Genomic DNA, 25,222 nt, shown 5'->3' on the forward strand with positions numbered 1-25,222 from the left:
CCACTATGTTCATCGCAGCCTTATTTATAATAGCCAGAAGCTGGAAAGAACCCAGATGCCCTTCAACAGAGGAATGGATACAGAAAATGTGGTATATCTACACAATGAAATATTACTCAGCTATCAAAAACAACGAGTTTATGAAATTTGTAGGCAAATGGTTGGAACTGGAAAATATCATCCTGAGTGAGCTAACCCAATCACAGAAAGACATACATGGTATGCACTCATTGATAAGTGGCTATAGCCCAAATGCCTGAATTACCCTAGATGCCTAGAACAAATGAAACTCAAGACGGATGATCAAAATGTGAATGTTTCACCCTTCTTTAAAAGGGGGGAACAAGAATACCCTTGGCAGGGAAGAGAGAGGCAAAGATTAAAACAGAGACTGAAGGAACATCCATTCAGAGCCTGCCCCACATGTGGCCCATATATATACAGCCACCCAATTAGACAAGATGGATGAAGCAAAGAAGTGCAGAAGTGTAGATTGCTCCTGAGAGACACAGCCAGAATACAGCAAATGCCAGCAGCAAACCTCTGAACTGAGAATAGGACCCCCGTTGAAGGAATCAGAGAAAGAACTGGAAGAGCTTGAAGGGGCTCGAGAACCTATATGTACAACAATGCCAAGCCACCAGAGCTTCCAGGGACTAAGCCACTACCTAAAGACTATACATGGACTGACCCTGGACTCTAACCTCATAGGTAGCAATGAATAGCCTAGTAAAACCACCAGAGGAAAGGAAAGCCCTTGGTCCTGTAAAGACTTACCCCCCAGTGAACTAGACTGTTGGGGGGGGGCAATGGGGGAGGGTGGGAGGAACACCCATATGAAGGGAGGGGGGATGTTTGCCCGAAACCGGGAAAGGGAATAACACTAAATGTATATAAGAAATATTCAAGTTAATAAAAAAAAAAGATAGAAAAAAAAGAGTGAAGGAGGAAGAAGGGAAGGAGGAGTGGGTGAGCAACCCTGTAAGTCACTGAATACATTCCCTTTAAGCCGTATTCAGATTGTGGGACATTTGCTACCTCTCTCCGGTAGAAAGCTATGTGTACCGCGAGATCATCGCCGTTGCTGAACAGAATGATGGGAACAGAACCTCTGCACCAGGCACACCAGAGAAGTCACAATTTGGAAAAGCCCAGTTGCCATCCCCTCAAGATTCCCAGAACATGAGATGAAGGCTCAGGGTGAATGGCAGTTGCACTTAGCTGAAGCCAGTGCCTCCCTGTGTCCTGCAGACGGCATTCTCACGGCGGACGTCTGTACCCTGTATCCCTCCTGCCCACCTCATTGTCTTCAGATGGGCATCATCCTCACCCAGGAAGTACTTCTTACTGATTAGCTACAGCGTGCAATGAACTCATCAATGAAACAGTAGGTGGTTTGCATAAGACGCAGACGTTGCCCAAGTCTCACTGTAAATAGACTCCTTTCTTCCAGCTTTCTATCACTGAGGTGGTGTCCTGTGATGTTTGATAAGTACACATCTATCTAAGCAAAGAGACAGTTTTGTTTCTAGGTAAGCTTTGTAGAAGAACCAGGCCTGGGGGTGCAGGCCTATAATTTCAGTTCCATAGGAGGCTGAGGCAGGAGGATCTCAAGTTCAAGTCTTGTGTGAGCTACTTAGAGAGCCCCTGTTTCAAAACGAAGAGTCAAAAGATATCTGTGGATATGTTTCAGCACGTGGTGTGCATTTCCCCGGCACGCGTAAGGCCCACTGTTCACTATTAAAAAGTTGTGTCTGTTAAAAAAAAAAAAAAAAAAAAAAAGTTTTGAATGGTTGTGAAGTCACACCGGCCTACTTATTTCTATGACTCCTGCTTTTGAGATCATGTTTGTAAAGACTTTTGGCAACATACAGCAATTATTTAATTATATATATTATATAAACATATGTATTACATATAACATTATATATGTAACATCTTTGAAAATTTATTTCTTTTAGCATTTTGATCCCTCCCTCCTTCCTTCCTTTGTTCTTCCTTTACTCTCTTTGTTCTCCTTTTGCCTCCTTGCCTCCTTGTCTATTTCACTTTGCACAATACTCTGTATTAAATCCAGAACCTTGAGCATGCCAGGCGAGCACTCTGAGCCATATCCCAAGCCCTGTGGCCATAATATGTCAGTATAGTGTAATTTACATTTATTCACTCATTAAACTAAGTTTTAAAAAATTCCCTCTTAATTTATAAAGCAGTTGAGTGAAGTGCCATTTCTGTCTGCACTAAGTTAAGCTCTTTTCTTTCCTAGGTGGCCTCCTGATTTATTTAAATGGATCAGTGAGCTAGAAAGTACATTTTCTGATCTACTTGATATGAGGAAAAAAATCTTTTATCCTGAACATGGTCATTATATATTATGCAAAAGATGTTAATGCACCAGAACCAGTAGAAGTTGAGTTCAATTTACTGCTTTGTAGAAATCTTTCTTGGTGGCAAATGTCATAAGTTTAAATTATAGGTCTTCAAGTGAAAATGCTACTTAACCTTTGTTTAATTAGAAAATCAACACATTGTCATTGGGAAGAGCCCCCTGCCATGCCAGGGCTTCATGCACATTAGTCAGACCTGTGATAATTATCCAAGGTGAGATGTGGGTTTAATTTGTATATCATTTTTCATCTGCAATGCTATGCAAGTATTGCAATTAAAGATTAATTACGAAAGTGTTGTAGCTACCTATAATGAGTAATACAACCATCAAGTGCACAGAACATTTTGGGAAAATAATCAGGTGTTCTATTAAAAATAAGTTTGGGAATGATGATTGAGAGGAATTATAAAAAGACATCATCTTCAAACCCAGAGCTAACAGTATCTAAAGTGATAAGTTTGACACCAGAATGTTCATGATAGCCAGAAATCACATTAAATCACATTAAACCCCGTACACTTGAACCAGTCCCCTTTAGAAATGTGTGTGTGTGTGTGTGTGTGTGTGTGTGTGTGTGTGTGTTACTACTATGAAAAGGTCTCTGCCCTTGCAGCATAGAGAAATTTAACAGGAAACTCAGTATATAAATTGCATGTTAGAAGGTGGCGACCACTATGGGAAAAACAGTCAAGCAGGGTTAAGTGGGATGTGGAGTTGGAGAAAGATCAATCTTAAGTGAAACAGTTAAAATGGAACACACTGAGAAGGGACAGAAATAGAATAGAAAAACATGTCCATGGAGAGAAGCTCCATGGGTTATGGGGTGTTCCCCTGCATGGTGGCGGGCAGGAGAGAAGGAGAAAAGTGAAATGGGAGCAGTACAGGATGCTCAAGGGGGTGAAACCATGGATTAATTGGTAGGTTTTGTCAGTAAAGTACAAGAAAAAGCATTTCTAGACTGATGTATAAGGACATCCCTCTTTTACAGGATTTTTACGTGTATAAGTGTTTTGCTTGCTTGTATGAATGTGAACCAAGTATATGTAGTGTTCAGACAAGACGGTCTCAGGTTTTATGGAATTAAATTACAACAGCTGTGGATCACCATATGAGTATTGGGAACCAAATCCTAGGTCCTTCGCAAGAACCACAGTACTCTTAATCTGTTTTTCTAAACCCTAGACTCTGTTTTTGCCTACAGGTTAATACTGATGGAATTACAAATAGTCACAGGCCACACTGATGCTGGGCACAGTTTGACCTGGGATAGGGACGCAAACAAACAGGAACAAGGAAGCATGAACTGATTGTTGTTGCAGATCATTGACTGTGTAGTCTCCCCAAGTTCTCCTTAGGTCTTAGTCTTTTTATATGTAACATCAGTACCACAATATGCACCCTGAAGGGGACTCTTAATAATAGGTGATATAATCTACACTTTGGATTGAAGCCCAACTAATGGCAGAGATGGTTGTTAATAATGTTGAGTAAAATCAAAATTCTATAGGATCACAGAGATGAAATCTTAGATGTGATGAAAAGACATAAATTTGAAGCCAGGGAATGTGAACTATGTTTTTCCACATTCTTTAATTAAGCTTTTGAAGCCTTAAACATCAATATGAATTGGGTATCTAGGGACTTTAAAGAAGGGTCAAGGCTAGACAAGGTCTTAAGAATGAGAACATAATCGAATGTAATTGATGTCCTTATCAAAGAGGGGATGGTTGTTCTCACACAGAAGAAAGGCCCCGATTAAGAACCATCAAGAAGATAATGATATCAAAGCCAAGGAGAGGTCTTGGAAGGAAACAGTCTCACCAATACCTTGATTTTGTCTTCCAGACTCTAGACAGTGAGAAATAAACTTATGTAGAGACAAATCACCCATTCTATGGTATTCTATTCTGGAAGCCCTAGCAGAAAGACAACCAGCAAAGGGTTAATATTGCACTCCCGATCCAGCTTGCCTGTGGGAATGACCTTGAAGGTGATCTTCAAACAGCACTGTTTTTATAGAAAGCCCAGGGTTAGGATGGGTATGATCTCTACATTAGAGGACTACATCTGAATCACAGAACTGTGAGCTGGTAGAGAGCCTTTAACCTGTTGCTGGAATGGTAACAAAGAAACAGCGATGACTGCTACGTCTGGATGGCCTACTCTGACCTTGCTTCTTGTGTGTGACAGCAATAACTGTTCCAAGTGTTGACAGCTAAGGGGCAAAGGAAGCTATGTACTTGGATAAGCCTCTCAGAGCTGCAGCTGCTGCAGCTGCTATTTCTCCTGTTCTATACGCCACCACTGTGTCTTATGTCTAGATCAACTTGAGTCTCCTCCCACCACTGCCACACCCCCATCCAAATTATGGTGTCAATGCAGCCATGAGAAATAAAAGTCCAGTTTTATGATTATAACCTCAGAATGACTACAATCATTAGTGGTGGAGGGAGGTTAAGGAAAATTATCTTCATTTTTCAGTACAGAGTTGTATGATTGACAAGTGTTGATTAATGGTGTCAGTTAGCTACTGAAAGCAATATGTGGAGAAAGCTTTTACACACCCAGGAACTAAGTTGTAGAGAGTTGTTTTTCCATGAGTGCCCATTCAGAACTTCAGTAGGATGGATTTTAAGAATTCATTATCACTGCATGGTTTTTTTTAAGTCCTCAGAATTAAGGATACACAGAATATGTGGCCCCAGATTTCAAAACCAGGAGGACAAATTGAAAGTGCTGAAGGCATATGAATTTTCTAGTAGCAAAAAAAGCAGTCAGATATGTCTAGGTCTGTGTTGTTGTGTGATGACAATGTGAGGTTCCGGAGGCAGGCGTGAGAAAATATTGGCCATCTCAAACTAATGCTAAACCAATGGTGGCCATGCCAGACACTATCCCAACTTCATGCATTTCGGTTCACGGAGAAAAGCGGTATCACGATCCCTTTTTTTTACAGATGGGGAAACTGAGGCCAAAAGAGTTCATCTACCCTTTGTCACCCATAGCCAGATTTATGGCTAGGTGACTTGCACTCTGTCTATGCCATATCTTCTGTCTGCACTTGGGTCACATGAGGCTCTTCCTTCTTTATACCTGACATGTTTCTAGGCACTGCTTTGCCTAGGTATGCAGAATGCTGAATGACAGTGCAGTTAGTACCAGAGACCCACTCAGCAGACCTCTCTGCACAGCCAAAGAGACAGTTGAAATTGACAGTGGAAATGCAATGCCCGCAATTCAGGGTTAGGGAAGAAGATGTTAGAGTCCATCTGTAGGTCAGCATAAGGGATGTTTTGTTGATGTCACCACTGGCCTTGTGATTTTTCTTAATTAAAGGCTGAATACTGCTACTGTGGGTATGAGATTTGGCTACTGTGTGCAGTTGATCTTTCTATTTTCAGAAACCAAATCAATTTCAGAGGTCATTGCTCTATACAATGCAGTAGGTTCTACTTTTCTGAGTCCACCATACACTTCAGGATATGAGAAGACAGAATCTTCCTACTTGGATCTAAATTTTGGCTTATTAACATGTATTTTAGTAAACTCTATGCAAGCTGAAACTTAAACAGCTGAGAACTCTGTCTAAATATTTCATTTACAAATATCTGTATATTCTTGCATATGTTGTGTGACCAGCTGGTGTGTTCTCATGTGTGACACAAAACAAGCATCTTATTTTTTTCTGATCTTAATATTGCTCATATTTCTCCTGCTGTTTCTCTCCATCTTTATTACCCATCTTTGAAAGCACTTGCTTAAAATTATCACATACAGTCTCTTTCAATGCAGATTGAAGAATCCTAATGTTGTTCAAGGTGGTGCCACCATGTTTTGTGGTTTCTTTTTACCTCAAAACTACAAACGTCACACACATCTTTGAAGGGATGAGTCCTAGGTCAAGGCTGCGTGGAGGGAGCTGAGAGAAACCATCACAACCCTGGTAACTGGTCCTCCTAGATACATGGGTTCTTCCTGGCTAAGAGAGTAGATGGGAAAGGATTGAAGGCTTAACAGAAAAGCTGAGAGAACAGATTATTGTAAGGTCTGTATTTCAAAGACAGTAAAGTTATAAAATGTTAAATTGTAAGAGATGCTAAGGAAAAACAAAACATAATGAAAAGCAATTAGATTTGGTAGTTTTTGAAACTGGTTCTTCAAAGTCCTATTGAGAGGCTTCATTATGAGATGAAGGGGTAGTGAGAGGATGGACTTAGCTTGTGTAGATTTACCATTGGCTTAAGAATAGATTGTAGCAGAAGATGGCTCTCTTTTGCCTGAATGTAAAGGAGAATTTTGAATTTGGCGGATGGAGAGACACTTGGTGTAGAGACAGGAAAGGCTGGTGGAGGAGCAGAACACCAGGATCCCCACGTCCCGAGGCAGGGGTTTTCTTTGTACCCTCATTTCCTTGGGAGTAATATGCTTTGAATTCATAAATATGATTTTTCCCTGAAATGGACAGTAGTAGAAACATTTGTGAACTCCAAGGGAATTGACCTAAGTTCACAAAACAAGGTGACGAAATCTTCAAGAACAGTAAGTACCACAAGGGAAGAGCCACATTCAACTTTATATGTATCTTCAGAGGCACAACCAGCAAGAGAGCATAGATATTAAAATAATGGGCATCTGAACTGTGGGTAGCAGGCACGTGTACGTGGCATGATAGACATGACAGAGTAGCAATAATGTGAACAAAATATGAAGATGCTTTTGTCAAAATGCCATCTGTGGCCTTACAGAATGCCTTATCCAAAGTCATGGATTCTACACAGCATTGCTTCTGACCAAGGAACTCAGTTCACAACCAGAAAAATGCAACAGTGGGCCCACAATAACAGAATACATTGGTCTTACCATGCTTCACACCATCCCGAAGCAGCTAGCCTGATAGAAAGATGGAATGGCATTTTGAAGATACAGTTATAGCACCAACTAGGGCTGGGGCATGCTCTCCAGAAGGTGGTATATGATTTGAATCAGCTGCCAATGTATGGTACAGTTTTTCCCATAGACAGGATTCACAGGTCCAGGAATAAAGGGCTAGAAAACTGAATAGTTCCACTCGTTAGCACCCCTAGTGATCCACTAGAAAAGTTTTTGCTTTCTGTTTCTGGGACATTAAGTTCTGCTGGCATAGAAGTTTTGGTCCAGAGAGGGGAGCACTCCTTCCAGGAGCCACAACAAACATTCCATTTAACTGGAGAGAGACACTGGACCTGTCTTGAGTTTCTGAATCTCAAAACCCACCCTGAGTAACAAACTTCTTCCAACAAGGCTACTTTTCATATAATGCCATTCCCTGTGAGCTTATGGGGGCCACCACTAACAGTTTTCTTTATAAAGTCTGGTTGAGTCCTTATTGGAAAAACTAAAAAAAAATATATAGTATACAATAAAGTGTTTGATAACCTTGTTGAAAGTGTCCCTCCCCATATTGAACGAAACTAGTCTCTGTATATTACGATGCCCTCTCTGGATCAGACTATCATAAAAACCATGAAAATTTGAAGAGAAGTCCAGAGTCCCTGAAGCATTGCTCTTCTTGCCCAAAAGTTACTTCATGCAGAGGCTGAGACATACAGTGTCTCTCAGCAGCAGGCTTGAAATATTTCTCTAACAATATCTGTTCTCACAACTTCTGCTTTAGAAATAAATAGCTCAGACTCATGGAAACAGCCTTGTGGTTGTGGCTTGGAAGAGATTCAAAGAAAACTATCAATTTGATGATGTTGAGAACATTTAAAAAAAAGAACAAGCCTATCATAATTTTCACCATTTGTTAAAACTCTGTAAAAGGGACAGATGGAACTGAAAATGCTAATGAATTTTGATCACTAAAGAGCAAAGGGTAGGAAATGCACATGGTGACTATTAGTGGGGCAGGGGCACTGCTGGATGTAGCCTCTGAGGCTGAGAAAATTCTACAGAGAAGAGCACAGCTGGGCAGAGTTGGGCCAAAGATGCTCTTGGCCAAGACAGGAGTAAGAAGGCTAATGTGAAAGATCAGACATTCCACAGAGGAAAATCTACAATTTATTTGCATTGGTGCTTTGCACAGGGTTCATTTACTTTATTTAGTTATGACCAGTTGTCATATTTTCTTTGGCAATTTTGTTATTAGTACTAGTTTCTAGTCAAGACACCATTTTTCAATCCCTATCTATGAGCAAGCCTGAGACATGTTATTCATAACTGGGGCAAAATGTTTGCATCAGGGTCTCAGCCAATAGCTCGGCTAATGCCAAACAGCCAAGACCTCAATTTGATACCAGAAAGATTGAAAACTGCAAGGTCTCAGTTGATAGGAAATGACGTCTTTCATAGTATTCTGACTTTCTCTGCAATTTTATATATTTATTTATTTTGGCCTTTGACATGCTTGATTTCAGTCTGTGATACTTGGTGGAAATGGTATTTCCAAAGAAGGTAAATAAATAGAATTTTTAAAGAAAAAAGTTAGAGAAAGATTATGTGGGAAACTATTTGGGAAATGGGATGACTTAGCTTTAAATATGAATATTAATTCAGGAAATATCAAAAGCCATATAGTTTGTGTATCTACTTATTCAGCTATCAACTCCACAAATAGTTGTTCTTTGAGAAAACACTGCCCACGGTCAGCAGGACCTCCAGTATCTGATATTATGTAGCCTACTTTCTAGTAGAGGAACACAAAGACAGACAGACAGACAGACAGACAGACAGACAGACACACACACACACACACACACACACACACACACACACACACACACACACACGCATCACAGGCCCTGAGGAGAATTGGACACAGAAATGATTAGCTGCCTCACATGGTGTGCTAAGAGAACATCTCTGCAAGGAAATGACAGAGACTTAAAGAAGGACAAGAAGAAGTAAGCTTGGCCAATGTCTGGGGATGAGAGGAAATGCTATAAAGCAGGAGCAAGCTTTGTAACAAAGCATGTTAAAGAAAAGTGCCAAGAGTGTGGAGACCACTCAGTCAGTCCCTATTTGCAGTCATTCAAGCAAGGCTCAGCCATGGCTTTGAGGTGGTGAATACTAATAGAAAGCAGTAGGTGGTAGGTGGTAGGTCTAGAGGATCAGTCACAGAGATATTATTGGTTGGTGAGTGATAAAGGAAAAAGAAGAAGGAAAGGAAAGAAAGGAATTATAGTTAACTTTGAAATTTGTATATGGTGATGCTATCTACTGAGACAAGGGAGGCTTGTAGAGGCAGAGGCTTTGGGTAGACATCAAGATTCTTCTTCTTCTTCTTCTTCTTCTTCTTCTTCTTCTTCTTCTTCTTCTTCTTCTTCTTCTTCTTCTTCTTCTTCTTCTGCTGCTGCTGCTGCTGCTCCTCCTCCTCTTCCTCCTCCTCCTCTTCCTCCTCCTCCTCTTCCTCCTCCTCCTCTTCCTCCTCCTTCTTCTTTTCTTCCTTCTCCTCCTTCTTCTTCCTCTTCCTCTTCTTCTTCTTCTTCTTCTTCCTCTTCTTCTTCTTCTTCTTCTTCTTCTTCTTCTTCTTCTTCTTCTTCTTCTTCTTCTTCTTCTTCTTCTTCTTCTTCTTCCTTCTTCTCCTTCTCCTTCCCCTTCCTCTTCCTCCTCCTCCTCCTTAAAAGATTTATTTTATGTATAAGAATATACTGTTGCTGTTTTCAGACACACTAGAAGAGGACATCGAATCCTATTACAGATGGTTATGAGCCACCCTGTGCTTTCTGGGAATTGAACTCAGTAGCCAGCGCTCTTAACTGCTGGGTTATCTCTCTAGCCTTGCCATCAAGATTTTTTATTGCCATGCTCATTCAGAGATGCCTACTAGAGGTATACATCAAGGTGCCAGTTGAACAGGCAGGTCTGAAATTCTTGAGAAAAGCAAGGTCTGAAGATTTAAGTCCATGTGAACCATCAGAAGTTAGATGGGATACAATTTGCAAGGCAATGTATGGACTCAGAAGACACTTCAAAATGCTTCTCAAGTGAGGAAGAGAATGCAGCAGATACTAGAGTGGTAGCTAATGAGCAAGAAGAAAAGTTAGAGAGTGCAGAGCGGTAGAATCCATGGGACACATATATTCTAAGGAGGCAAGAGACTGGAAGGATGTGATGCAGACCTTAGATCCATGCTAACTTAGGCAACCTTTGTAAGGGTTTTAATGATAAGAGATAAGAACGGAGGGAAGGAAAGAAAGGGGAGTAAAAAGGAGAAGAGGAAGCAGAGAGGGAAGGAGGAGCATATTTCTTTATCATAGAGCTTCATGTGAGGGGTCTCATCAGGAAAAAGGAAGAAAAATGCTTTTTCATGAAGTTCTTTTGCTAACCTGTCTGACTGTGATCTGTTGCTGCCTGCCTGGGCTTTTTTCTACTGTGATTTTGCACTTCTGTGATTTTCCAGGGCTGCTTCATGCCTGCCTGACTTCCAGCTCTCATCTAGCCCAAGTTCTTACTACAGACTTCATAACCAGTCAAGAATGGTGCTTTGCTACCTTTTGGGTGTACAGAGCAGGATCAGGGTGGGTTCTTCCCAGAACTTTGGGTAGCTTTGGTTTGTGATGCCTAAAGCTAGAAAGCACCTGCCTTTGCCACACATTACCAAATACCAGTGGGTCACTATATTATCTCAGATGAAGAATTTGCTAGTAGACTAACTGACCAGATGGTCTCCACTTCTTTCAGCATGTCTGAATTAGTCAGGCTTCTTCTAGACTCTAGAGCACTGACCTCTGTTTTAAACGTGTTTACTTTACAAATCTTGGAGTAATTGTTTATTTTTCTCCTATCCTTTTGCCACGTGAATCTTTAAAAAAAAAGCCTTTGTAGGAAGTTTCTTCCTCTGGGAGTCATTCTCTGAAATGCAAGCATCAGTGAAGGTGACGTCGCATCTTCTCATCTCCCTGGGAGGTCAGAGGCCTGACTTACCCACAGTTTCTTTTTCCAAGCTATAAAATTACCAACCTCATGAAGACAGGAGAAATTCTACATTTTCTTTAAATACAGCTAGTTGAGAAACAGAAGCAGCCTACAAGCCTCCCCATTACAACCCTTAAAAGACTGAAATGTGTGTTTATGGATTTTTAAGCATAATGGAAAACAAAATTAAACCCAATCAAAAATATATCTCTCTTGCTCTCCTTGGGATGGAGTTGAGCCTTGAATTCAACCTTTTCTCTCCTGTTGCAATGGCCTTTTCTAGAATCCTCCTTGCCCAGGGAATCTTTGCCAAGTGCGATCTTTGCTTTGACAAGATGGATGGATAAAGGCTGAATTTCTAGTCAGACTATCTGCAATCAAATCTTTTCCTGTCTTCCACTTGGCATGTGACCTTAGTTGAGCTAACTAATCTCTAGCTTTAGTTTCTACCTGTATAAATGAAACATCAAGCAGCAATTGCTTCTACTTTGTAGAGTCCTGAGGTAAGGTAAAGCGTGTATTGCTCCTGGCCTTGAGATTTCATCATGGACCTCCTAGCTAGTACTCATGCTGTTGCTACTGAGCCATGCTTACAGAAAATGGGGGTGTAAGGATATCTCCTATTAAAATTACTTTAATTTAGGCATCATATACATTTTTTTACTAGATATCTTTAAAGTTTGAGAGATTACCATTTTGGTCTTCTACAGATTTGGGTGTACTTCATGACTAGAATTCCAACTTTTGCCTTGTGCCCCCTTCCTCACTCCCCACCCTGTTGACTTTCTCTTTGCTTTCTCAATCACTTGGCATTCAGATTGTGCTAAAGCTATCCATCTGTGAATTTGGAATGGAAATGCTTGAGGAGCAGCTGACCAAACAAGCCCTGTTATTGAGTTGGAGGAAACTGAGCTGTTTTATGGCCTTGCCCTCCAAGCTTAGCTCAGAGAGTTTTTCCAGGCCTCCAGTCTTCATTGACTATAAGACATTTAATGAATATTGTTTTTTTTTCTGTGAACTTGCACTGCCACATAGGTGAGAGAAGGCAGTAGATTAGGGGCATCCCTAAGAGTTGCTCTGCAGGTGGTTCTCCCACTGTATATTCAGTTGGGCTCTTCATATAACTCAAAAGAACTTGAGGCCTAGGAAGGATTTCTCAGCTCCTCTTAGCTACATGTTTCACAGAGATGCTTCTGTTCAGCTTCTGAGGAAGTCTGAGGTATATGCCTTGAGACTGGACATTGGTAGTTAACCCAGCCTTCATCTTTAGCAGCCTCTGAGCAGACAATGTCTGCCTGAAGCTTGAGAAGCAGATTTTCAATCTCTGAGTTCCTTTTAAAACGTCTGCTAAGAGTCAGTCACCCACTGTGGCTCATGCACATTGCTGGCTGAAGAATGACCTATATCCTAGCCTGCATCCTAAGAAGCATGTTCAGCTCCCTTCTATGTCAAATATTTGTAAACAGGACCAAGAGCTGGACTTCCATACTGGAGCCCAACATATCTCCTTCCTCAGCTGTCACTGGAGTCCTAGCTGCTTGGACTTCAGACTCTGGTACTTCTTCTACGTTCCAAAGAACATGGGCTGACCTAGCTTCCTTCAGGCTTAGAAAATAGTGTGGGTACATTTTCTCTAGCCCATGAGTTCGGGGCAGGGTTTCAGGTTGAACACCGGGCCTGGTTGAGACTATAGTTCCCGTGTGGTGTAAATAAGACAAAGCTGGGATGCTATCAGGTGCTAGCTCCTTATTTTGTGTTGAAAAATGGGCAAAAGTCTCTTGTACTATTAGGAAGAAATGCCAGCAATTCCTTTTTTGTTCTTGCATCACTTTTAATTTATTGTTTCCCTCCTCCTTTTCTACTAGACTAGAATCATGGCTGAATTCTTCTGTGTTAGCTCTTTTGGGATGTCAGGATCCAATTATATTTAGCTTCACAGAGAGAACATGTCTTTTCTGTTGTTTTTTAATTGTTTCAAAAAAAAAAAAAAAAAGAGATGTGAATCTGGCCTTGCTAGCACGGAGAGCGGTGGAGACTAGACCTTTGTGACATCCATTCTGTGTGCAAAGCTAAGAACTCCCTTTTGACTCTTTCAGACTTAAGTGGTGTTAAAGTTCCCTTTCCTTAGAACCTGGGGAAGCCCATGGGTGATGCTGCCCCATGTCTTAGCTGTATACAGTGACACTGGGGTAAGATTTTCTGGTGGACTATTGTTTGCTTTGTTGGAAATCCCTGGGCTCTAGCTTGCTGCTCTGTGGCCACTGTGGCAGGTGTAGGTGAAGTGCTTGAGAGACTGACTGCATGAGAATGTTCTGCTAGGGCAGACACAGAGAGGTAGTCACATCCCAAGCTGGTGTTTTGAGAAAGAAGAGACTGAACTAGTTGGAAGAGGTTCCTTTAAGTGCACAGGGGAAGAGGAAAATAAAAGGGATAAAGAACGAAGGATGTGAAGAAAAGAATATCACATTAAAGTTGTATGGTTTGTATTCCGAGTATCCTGCTGAGAAATTTATATTCAATAACCTCATTGCATCCCAAGTTATATGCAATAACCTCGTTGAATACAGAAGCTGTATTCCCATGAAATACACAGCTATTAAATGAATTATCATTGGTCTTTAAAGTTGGCAGAGGTAGGATTCAAAGCCCATGTTGGTAACCACACAACACTGTGGGGAATGCTGATCACTTATCCAGCCCTGCTAAACACATGTTCATAAGCATCTAAAGTTAAAAGACCCTTGAGGTAAATTATCTAAGTCTTTTCTAGTCAGATAAGAAAAGATGGGGACGTAGTGGTAGTTGGTTAAAAAAAAGTTTTTATTAGACTTGAACTGAGACTAATACCAAACTTGCTGACTGTAGAGCTGTTAAACTTGTCCTTCTTTTGGAGACAATACTCCTCTCTGCTGACCCTGGGCTGGGCATCTACAATAGAAAAATATTCCCTGGGTTGCTTCAACTAGCTCACGCCTGAGAGATGTGCTTTGTGCCCACTTCTAAGATAACAGGAAATTAAAAACTGGAACTGGGGACTTAGCCTTTGTTACCAAGTGACAATAAGTTTCTAACCCATCACATTTGTTCACTCTCTGGAAACTTCCCTTTGTAAGGTCACCAATGGTCTCATTATTCTTAGATCCAAAGAGTCTAGCTTTAAAAAAATTAATGATCATTGATATTATTTGATACTGTCTTTTTCATAAAACTTCTCCTCTGGAGATGTTGCCTACTCCCCCTTTTCCTTAGCTCTTTGTGTTTTTCTTTATTCTAGAATGGTCTTCTGTCCCTTACATTTCATTACCGTGAAGAGGTCAGACTTCGCCTCAATTTTTTTCTCTTCTAATGAATTATTTTTAGGTCATGTTTTCAAACGAACTAGGATGTCTTCATAGTAAATACTCCTATTGCTTTTCATTTTACAACCTTACCATATCTCCAGCAGTTTTCTAGGCAACTCTAGTGAGTGTGAGGAAAGGAAGAAAACTAGATTTGGACTTCCCCATCTAGGAGAAAGGTCAGGAAGATCAGCCAAGTAGAATCTGATTATGATGAAACCCAAGCAGACCATGTCCTGCATTCTGGGGATGGGTAGAATTTATGAAGAAACTTGGATCAGGTCACCAAGGCATGACATATTGAGGCAGTAAAATGTATTCACTACGTTCAGTAGGAATCATTGGACAATTTAGTTAGTGTAAAGGAAAATGTATGATTTGTTATCCACCACTAAAGGGAAAAAAATGGAAGGTGCTGGGTTCCCAGTGAGTTTGCAGGCTTTTAAGAATTGGTGCGTATTCCCTATAGATAGTGTTAGGTTTCTTGAACTCTATCATGCACTGGGACTATGCTCACCTCAACTTGTTCCTTTCTCTCTCATGTTCCACCCCACTATTCCTATTCATTTCCCCAAAGAGATTCATTGTTTTACTTTCATGTCAGATCTATAAAAATGACTCTTGCAAAATATAGGGTCTATAAACGAGAGAAAACATGATATTTATCTTTTGCTGTCTGATGTATTTTGTTTAATATGATGATCTTCATTGCATCCATTTCTTGTAACTGACATAATTTTGTTCTTTCTTATGGCTGAATAAATCTCTACTATGGATATATGCCACATTTCCCTCCATCTGTTGATAGATGCTGCTGCTTCGGAAACTTTTCTACCATGAATAGTGTGATGATAAACATAGGTATATTGACTTGGAGTCCTCCAGGTGAATGCAGAGGAGTGACACAGCTGGTGAGTATCTATCACTCCTCCCATGGCCCCTGACTCATGTGGCTTATTCATAAAACAGTATCACTTTCGAAGCCCACTTTTGTTATCACATTTGTCTTGTAGTCTTCCTAAAACATATGAAAGGAGTATATAGATAATTTTGTCTTTTAAAAATGACTTTCTTTTTTTTTCTTTATTAACTTGAGTATGTCTTATTTACATTTCGATTGTTATTCCCTTTCCTGGTTTCCGGGCTAACATCCCCCTAACCTCTCCCTCTCCCCTTCTATATGGGTGTTCCCCTCCCTATCCTCCCCCCATTACCGCCCTCCCCCCAACAATCACGTTCACTGGGGGTTCAGTCTTAGCAGGACCAAGGGCTTTCCCTTCCACTGGTGCTCTTACTAGGATATTCATTGCTACCTATGAGGTTGGAGTCCAGGGTCAGTCCATGTATAGTCTTTGGGTAGTGGCTTAGTCCCTGGAAGCTCTGGTTGGTTGGCATTGTTGTACATATGGGGTCTTAAGCCCCTTCAAGCTGGAATCTTCCAGTCCTTTCTCTGATTCCTTCAACGGGGGTCCCCGTTCTCAGTTCAGTGGTTTGCTGCTGGCATTCGCCTCTGTATTTGCTGTATTCTGGCTGTGTCTCTCAAGAGAGATCTACATCCTGCTCCTGTCGGTCTGCACTTCTTGCTTCATCCATCTTGTCTAATTGGGTGGCTGTATATGTATGGGCCACATGGGGGCAGGCTCTGAATGGGTGTTCCTTCTGTCTCTGTTTTAATTTTGCCTCTCTCTTCCCTGCCAAGGGTATTCTTGTTCCCTTTTAAAGAAGGAGTGAAGCATTCACATTTTGATCATCCGTCTTGAGTTTCATGTGTTCTAGGCATCTAGGGTAATTCAAGCATTTGGGCTAATAGCCACTTATCAATGAGTGCATATCATGTGTGTTTTTCTGTGATTGGGTTACCTCACACAGGATGATATTTTCCAGTTTAAAAATGACTTTCTAATATTTTTCATGTACTGGAACACAAATCATGAAAGATGTTGTAGGGATTCTGGCCCTTCTAAACAGTAACTAGCCCTGGATAAGCCTCTCCTATTAGGAGACAAGTATGACAAATTGACCGGCAACCTGGTCACACAGTGCTGGGAGATTACTACTGGTGAAAGAATTGATCAACGGACTCCCAGAAATCCAGAGAAGTAGTCTAAGATAGTTCATATCCACCAAGTCTTCCAGTTTCTTTTTATACAACTAAGGGAATGTTACTAATTTTCTCAAGTATAAGTAGTATTAGAAGATATCAAAAATGCATCCAGCCATGTGAAAATTATTACCTTGAAGTAATTTTAAGTTAATCTGGAGAGTGTTAAAAGTAGAAATTTTGGTTCAGGGGCCATTGTGAAGGGTGGGTGGAAAAAAGAATCAGAGGTAGTGGATGACTTCAGTGGAACAGTATTCTGCAAAAACAATAGTTCAGTTGCACACATGAACTCCCAGTGGCTGTGACTGCATACACAGGATCTGCATAAGATAAGGCCAGATAAAAATCTCAGCATGGACGAGGAAGGGGCGATGAAGTTCTTTGCCTTTCTGAGAAGTTATTGCCAACTGTTGGCTGCTGTGAGGAGAGTCGGGTTTCTTTGGGGATGCAGTGCTGAGAGGTTACCTAGCTCTAGAAGATGGTCCTACATCCTTACAGATCCTGGCAGCACTAAGTGGATTCACTGGGTTTAAAAAAGAACATATGGATTTGGGAAGGAAGAGTGGTTGAAGGATATGAAAGAAACTAGAGATGAAGAAATGGAGGTGGATTTGATCAAAATATACTATATTCATCTATGAAATTCTCATTTATTTTGAAAGCAAAAGTATTGGTGAAATAGATTACTTGTGTGGTTGGATCCGGGTTTTTCATAGGTCACTTTTTCCCCCTGTGTTAATTATCAACCTCTTTTCCAGGAAGACAGATACTATGCCAGGTGAAATCTGCCTTCTTTTCTATCTAGATCACTATGCAAAGAAAATTATAAATTCCTATTTATCTTTTAAGGCAAATTTGAACTTGCCTATTTTTTCTCTCCTTACTTTCCTCCTTTTCTTTCTCTATCATTTCAAGCACATTTGAGGCTATAGAGCCCATTGAGCGTTCCTCTTCTCTCCTTCCTTCCTTCCTTCCTTCCTTCCTTCCTTCCTTCCTTCCTTCCTTCCCTCTCTCCCTCCCTCCCTCCCTTCCTCTTCTTCCATTCATAAGCTCTGTAAATGATTTTATACAGTTTTGAAATCATAAGCTTATGTTCTGAAATCAGAGAAGCCATGAGAGATGTCTCTGCCTCTGGTTTTATAGTTGAGGTGCAGATGGGGCATGGAGTCAAATCTGGGCATCTCAAGTTTCTTCCTTATTTCTTTATGTCTGTCTTAGAGAAGAAATGGGGCCTATATAGTTACTAGAAGGTTCTTCATTTCTCCATAGGCTATTCGTTTGTGTTTTCCATGTGAAGTTCCCTAAACCAACAGAGAGGTACATGACTGTCTTTTGAGTCACTCACCAACAAACAGCTGACTGTAGAGTTCCAGGCGGGTGTGACCTTCAGTCGGAGCTTTTCGGATCTGCTGGGGCAGGCGATCCACCTGGAGACTGGCCTGTTTGACATTCCTCTCTGCAGTGACTCGATGCCACTGGTCATCATTGAGAGGGGAAGGTGACCTCACCACGATCTCCACTGGCCCATTTCCAACATCAAATGAAAAGGACACTTCTGTGGCAGCTGGAGGAGCACAAAGCATGAAAGATACATGAGTATATGTCTCCCAGTTACCAAAATGCAGTGGATTGTAGAGGGAAGTTACACAGGTCAATTACAAAGCCAATGGGGGGAAGACAAACATGAATTCATTATTGTCAGTAACCAAGAGGAAGAAGAAAATAAATTTCTCTTGAAGGGTGATGTGTTTGTATGCATGCATTTCTTTAATTTTTTCATTTCATTCTTAGAAAACTTCTAAGAAATTACAATCATCAACTCCAGATAAGAAAACTGAAACCCAGGAAAGTTGGCAATAAGATATTCTTGTTGATAAAGGTACAATAGTGGCCCCTCATATCTTTGTGGTAACTAACAGCTTCCTAATTGAATTTAAGTCCTTCTCAACAGGAGAGAAATCATACCTGTTAATGAAAATTTAGCGAACTACCCAGGGTTAGTGAAGTCACAGATATTACAGGAGAATCTATTATGGCTACTTCACTACACCAGCATAAATCTTAACTCCATTCTAAATAGTTATCCTTATATCTACAGATAAGTATAGTTCTCACACCTCCCCCCATCAAAGAAGTTTCTATTTGCAGCAGACGGAGACAGAAAACCACATCTGGTCAAAATACAGAGAGTAACTAGTGGTAATATATCTGGCCCCAGTTGATACCTCTAAAAGAGAACTCCTACATCCAAGGCTCAGAGAACATTGAAGAAGAGGAGTCAGAAAGGTTTTAAGAGTCAGAGCACCTGGAGGTCTGCTGTAAATTTGTGCCTCCTAGAAATGGCAGGGAAGCTATGTTACCACAACAATATGGCTGCCTAAGTAACACCAATAGGCATCTCCTGGGACCTCATTCTATCTAGCCAAGAAGCTGTAGTCAGATAAGGCATGGCAGAGTGGTAAAGATAGCTTTCCTCAGGGCTGAGTTAGTTCTCTAGTTGGTTATCCAATACCAAGTCATCAGTCCTGACATTGAGTATGTACAAGCAACACTAACTGGACTCAGCAGGTGGTATGTGAGTGTGTGCAAACACACAACCCTGCCCCACCACAAAACACAGTAATAATCATAGAAAAGAGGCCATGAATGTCAGAGGGATTTGGGATTGTGCAGGTGTGTGTGTGATATAGGAGTTGGAGGGGAAGACATGGGAGAAGAAGAAGGGAAGAAAGGGAAGGGGGAAATAATGTAATTATAGTCTATATAGGTAGTTTAGCTATTCTAGTGCCTAGACCAGACATGGGTATTACCAAAAGCTCCCCAGGAAAAGTTACAGTGGAGCTAGAACTGCTTTAAGAGAGCTTCTAAAATTATTTCACTCATCTTCATCACCCTTATTGAATATTAGCGTCTATGAGTTACGTAGGCAATAGTGATTGATGGTCAGCATCTTTTATTTGGACCACTACTGGATGTCACAAAGGCTGATTAGCCCCAACCCAATTCCGCTTCCCCCAACTAATTCTTCCCTGTGCGATGCTGCAAACTCTGGCTAATTCACATCTGGGGTGCTAGATCTTGCTCATAATCTCCCTCCCAGCACTGACTACAAATCATTCTTGTTTTCTAAATCTCCTCTGTCAACCCTGTTTTGTAACAAATCACCTTTGGACAATAGGTGAATAGGTTTGATGGTTGCTTTGTCAAATTTAGTTATAAGCAGCATTTTAATTTCACATTGTAAGCTTTATGCAAGGTCCCTCAGTGGCCACCTAATGCTTTATAAACACGTTTTGAATGTATATTTTCCTGTGGACTGGCAGGGAAGGCAGCTTTCTGCTGAAGCAGCATACATGTCTCTCATTCCCTTAGGCTTGGAGAATTCTTTTTAGCATTAGAGATGTGGTACACCAGTGATTTTCCCGGCTTTGCGTATAGAGATATCCACCCCTCTATCCATCAAAAAGCCTCTGCCTTAATCTCTAAGCCATTTAATTAAATATCTGTCATTTTTTCCAGGGCTAATGGAAAATTCAGTTTCTTTGGGACAGTGTCACAAGCAATCAAACTTCTAATTTAAAAACCACAGTGGGCCAGATTCTCTCAGGGGCTCCCCTATTCTCTGCCTGTATCAGGGTCCCTGGAAAGCTGTGGTAACTTTATTGAGCTACAGGGATATTAGTTATAGAGCTCAATTTAATCAACCTAATTGTACCAAGGAATTTTGATCCTTCGTGTCATTAGAAAGAGAACCTTCATTTTAACACCTGCAGTGATAGCGATTCCACACACAGTCTACTAAATTGCTCATCCAAATTAGAAGCCCCTGCCTCCAGGATCATCGTGACAGGACTTAACTTGCACGCTAGTGACCTCCATCTCGGTTGCCATGGTAGTAGAATGGGAATGCAGGTAGTCTATCACGTGACTGCAGACTCACTGATCCTTCTTGGTAGGTAAGACACAGTGGATGGGGGAAAGTAACCAAGGTCTCACATGTAATCTGTGCTGTTGTGGTGCACGAGAGCAGATGCATTCGGAAATGGAAGTTGTCAGAACAGCAGGAAAATGAGGGCTCCTCGGCTAAGTAGGAAAGATTGTTTCGTTTTAAAGGAATCAACTGCCACCAGAGAAATAGAATTTAGTGATAAATTGAGTTTAACCCTAAGGTTCAACTTGAAGGGATAATCGCTGGTTGGATTTTCTTGGCTTCTGCCCTTCTGCTATGACAAATCCTTGTCTGGCTCTTAAACTGTCACCATTTGGAGAAGTCCTGAGCACCAGCAGGTTCCTACATTTTACACCTTTTGTCACAATAGGTTCCTGTCTATTCCCTTGATTTCATCCTCTTTGTTTTTATTTTTTGAACTGTTTATTCTTTGAGAGTTGCATACCTGACTACAGTGTATTTTGATTGCACTGCCTCAACAACTTCTTGTCTTCAAAAAAAATTGTTGGAGCATGGTCAACATACCAGGATCACATCCTTAAAGAAATCCGACTCTCCCAGAGCAGCCACCAACTCTCAATACCTCCTCAGCTATGTGGATAGGGATCTATATAGGGACTTATACAGCTAGGGTTATTCCATTAACCATGCTCAGATGTTGACTAGTTTGATCTTGTGCTGGTTTTATACAGGAAACCACAGCAGTCATAAGCATACGAGAGTGATGGTCCTGTCAAGTCCAGGGGATAATTTCTCTCCTGTCCTCTCCAACCTCTGACTCTTACAGTCTTTCCATTCCCTCTTGTGTGATGTGCTCTAAGTCTTGAGTGGAGGGGCTGTGACACAGATGTGCCATTGATGGTTGAGCACACCACAGTCACTTTTGCTCTGTACTTGACCAATTGTGAGTCTCTGAATTAACTGCCAGCCGCTGCACAAAGGAGCTTCTCCGAAGAGCTCTGAGCTCTGCACTCATCCATGACCCCTGTGCTCCTAACAGCAATCCTTCAAACTAGAGGAGGAGAGGATGTTTTCCAGGACCTGGCTATTGCTCATCACTCTCACAAGAGTGCAGTAAGAGGGGCTCAGGGCCCACAGCCTTTACAAACCATGCTGTTCCAGGACCTTCTCTTCTAGCTCTGCTGAAGAAGGTGGAAGGGAAGGGAAGGGAAGGGCTTCTTCCTCTCAGTCATTCAATGTCAGCTTCCCTGACATTGCTAAGGGACTCCTTTGAGAAATCCCTTCTCTTAGGCAGACAGCCAGTGTGTTTTAAAAGCTTCTAACATTCAGTTTGTGGCTGATTGCCCTTGGCCTTCTGGGTGAGAGCAAGTGACATTTCAAGAAAGATAATTACAGAGAGAGTCAGTGAGCGAATAAAGAGAGGCAGCATCGAAGACGCCAGAGCCAATGACACTGTTCAGTTAATGTGTGTCTTCACTTGGAGGCTGAAGTGCTGCCCTGTCTGTCTCTGTCTGTAGGGAAGGGGTTTCTTATGTAATGAAGATACTTCCAGAAACAAGCGCTTGAGAATTGGGTTATACATATAGAATGTCACACTGGAGAGAACACAGTAGCAGGCACGAATGACTGGCTTTCCAGGAGTGTTGAAGACTGTTTTTGTTTTTGTTATTCCTTTTCTTGAAGCTAAATAAGTTTCTTGGCTACTGTTTCATGAAGCCTGGGTCAGAAACAAAGCACTTGCAGTCATAATATGGCAGGCAGCAGGGACTTCAGGTTTATAGTGGTTTCTCTTGTCCCCATCCCAAAGTCCCATGGATCAGCCAGGCGGGTGCTGCACATGAAGCCAAGTCTGCACAGGGTCCAGGGTCTGGAGGGACCCTGCACTTAGAAAACGGTGATCATTCAAAGGCGCTGTTAGTAAACCTGCTTCATATTTGCACTTGGAGAGACACTGTTCATTATTATCTTGGTTGAAACAAATCTAGCCTCTGCCTTGGGGGAAGGCCTCATCTGTCTTCTAAGGTGTTAGCCACCCTCATAACCTTAACGAGATGACATGGCTGCCATGCCTCCCGCTCAGAAGGCAGACAGAAATGGAGGAACCGTGGAGAGCTTTCTCTTGACAATTGCTCCTGTTTGGTTGTTTGTTTTTTGTATTTGTTACCTGTTTTGCAAGAATGGAAGTGTTTTTAGTTTCAACCTTCAGGGGAATGAGAGAAGCCCCGTCCCAGAGCCCAAGGCTGAGTTTGCATCTAAGTAAGGCAAGTATGGCCTCTTCTTGTTTCTATCGGGAGCCCACTTAGGATGGGACATATCCTTCTCTTCCAGCCAATAAAACAAGATGGAGTCTCTGGGGAGAGGTTTCTTAGCTCATGAGAGACAGGAAAAAGTAGTCCTGTTTCTGCTCTTGATGGAGGTGGAAGTTTGTGAGTACTAAGGTTGTTAAAAACCATTTCACACACATCAGGCATACAGAGGAGAAACAGAGAGAGTGAATGATTCCTCCCAGTCCTTACCAGAGTTATATACCTCAGGATTTTCTCCTTCTATTTTCTAAAGTAGTAAATCCTTTTAAAGTAACTTTACAGATAACCAATATTATGTGCATGTGAGTACAGGTGCCTGCAGAGTGTTAAGATGACAAATTCTCTGTTGTTGGAGTTACAGGTGTTTGTGAGCTGATATCTTTAGTTTCTTTGTATCCAGAACACGGCTGCAACCACTGATCCAGAAAACTCACGACTGTCAAATTCTAACATTCCGTAACAATCTATAAGAGATTCTAAGAAATAAATGAAACAGCTAGTTTTCACCATAGTTTTAGATATTGAATCATAATATAAAGAAAAAAGAGAAACACTGAAAGAAATGCCAGGTGGCATACTGGCAAAGGAATAGCATAAGTGGCAGGAAGCACTTCTGCACATCTTAAAACAGAGAGCAGAACAAAGCCCTGGGTAGCTCTTGCTATAGTCCTCTTCCTCCATTGAAGTCTATTTCCAGCAGGTGGCGCTGTGTGCACTCATTCTAATTCCACAAGCAAATGAAGGCTGAGATAGAGGGATCCACTATCCCAGCTCTTGGGCTGAGTTCTGCCAGCGCATGAAGCTACATTTAGACAACAGATGTGAAGAATCAGTTGAGGATAGCAGATAAAAAAAACTGGGAAAGGTGCACATAGCATGAAGAACTGTGATCTCTTTCGTCGACTCTAAGATGAGCTCCAAAGAGTGCCCCTGTATGGAACTTCACTTGATTCACGCAAAGAAACCGATCATTGGTGCGATAGACGATTTCAGCTTCATGGGAAACTCGAGAAAGCCCCGAGAAAGGATGGGAGTGTGTGAAAATCAGGTTACTGTGCAGGTTACTGTGGGCTTCAGAGAGACGAAGAGAAGAGGCTAACTGGTTCCACCTAAGGCCAGCTGCTCTACCTAGGTGAGCAATCCTTCCGGGCCAAGGGTGCCACCCTAGCCATTATCCCCTCTCCCTAGGGCAGCAATCCACAGACAGATGTTCACAACTCTTTATTCTTTACAGACTGACTCTTCACCACAAAGCTCTCCGCCCGTCTTATTTACCTGCTTGTTCCATTTCTCCTTTTCCTTGCAAAATGCCTTGAAAGAACTTCTCTCAGCATATCTGCTCTCGATTTCCCCAAATCTCATCATGCAAGGCTTCCTCCGTAACCAATTGAAGCTGCTCTAACCTTAGGACACTATGGCTTGCTCTTTCTTTTTCAGATGTAGAGCTTTTCTTGACTTTTTGACCCACAAGTCATCATATTTAAAATTCCATCTTTAAACATTCTATGTTAATAGCAAACACCTCTGAATTCCCCTGCCCTCTTTATCTTGATTTAAAGATGAAAATGTGTGTTACTATCTGGAAGCACAGGCATGTGCTCTTTCTTGATTTCCCTACAGCAGAGGATTTCTAATTGTGGTCATTTTTCTCTCCTCAGAACAATGCTTGCCATAGATCACACACTTAACATTTGTGAAGGAATGAGCGAATGAAAAGGAGGCTAACAATTACAGTAGTAGTACCCCAAAAAGGGAAAACTTGGCATTTTCAACATCACTGGACACTTGGAATGATACCTGGTATTCCACAAGCATCTTTCCTAAGAGCATAAAGTAATTTGGTTGGGTGAAGATTCCCTTAGCCCAAAACACCAAACATCTGTTGGAAACAACTGTTCCTCAGTGTTGTCAACACTGTCAGTGTTGAACCCAGGTCTGTATTTTGTTAAACCAACTAATTCTGAGATACACGATCCTGCAATCCTGCTTTAGGAAACACTGGGGATCTCATAGTTTCTTTTGGCTGATCTGCTAGTTTGCAGGAACCTTTTGAGTGACTAGAAAGATTTAAGCAACTGTGTAGCAAAGAGTTCACTCTTACCCTTCATAGTCTAGAATACAAGGATGGTTTTCAGAGCTGAGATGGGAGAGCATTCAGGGAATAGGTGGAGGATAAAAAAAAATCTCTAAATAGAAGAAAGATGTTTCAACATTTTACAGCATAGTAAGACAATTATTATCAACAATTAATTTAATATTACAAAACAGCTAAAAGAGAGGATA

General features: G+C 41.4%; 1 protein-coding gene across 1 annotated transcript in view; it reads right to left on the reverse strand.

The window, feature by feature from the left end:
- Positions 1-25,222, reverse strand: part of Cntnap2 (contactin associated protein 2) — a 2,154,251-nt gene that overhangs the window by 223,548 nt on the left and 1,905,481 nt on the right. Inside the window, exon 18 of the mRNA XM_032907255.1 lies at positions 18,069-18,287. Coding sequence (XP_032763146.1) covers positions 18,069-18,287 — 219 coding nt within the window. The remainder of the gene's footprint in view (positions 1-18,068; positions 18,288-25,222) is intronic.

The sequence above is a fragment of the Rattus rattus genome, chromosome 6 (genome assembly GCF_011064425.1).
Source record: "Rattus rattus isolate New Zealand chromosome 6, Rrattus_CSIRO_v1, whole genome shotgun sequence".
Classification (NCBI taxonomy): domain Eukaryota; kingdom Metazoa; phylum Chordata; class Mammalia; order Rodentia; family Muridae; genus Rattus; species Rattus rattus.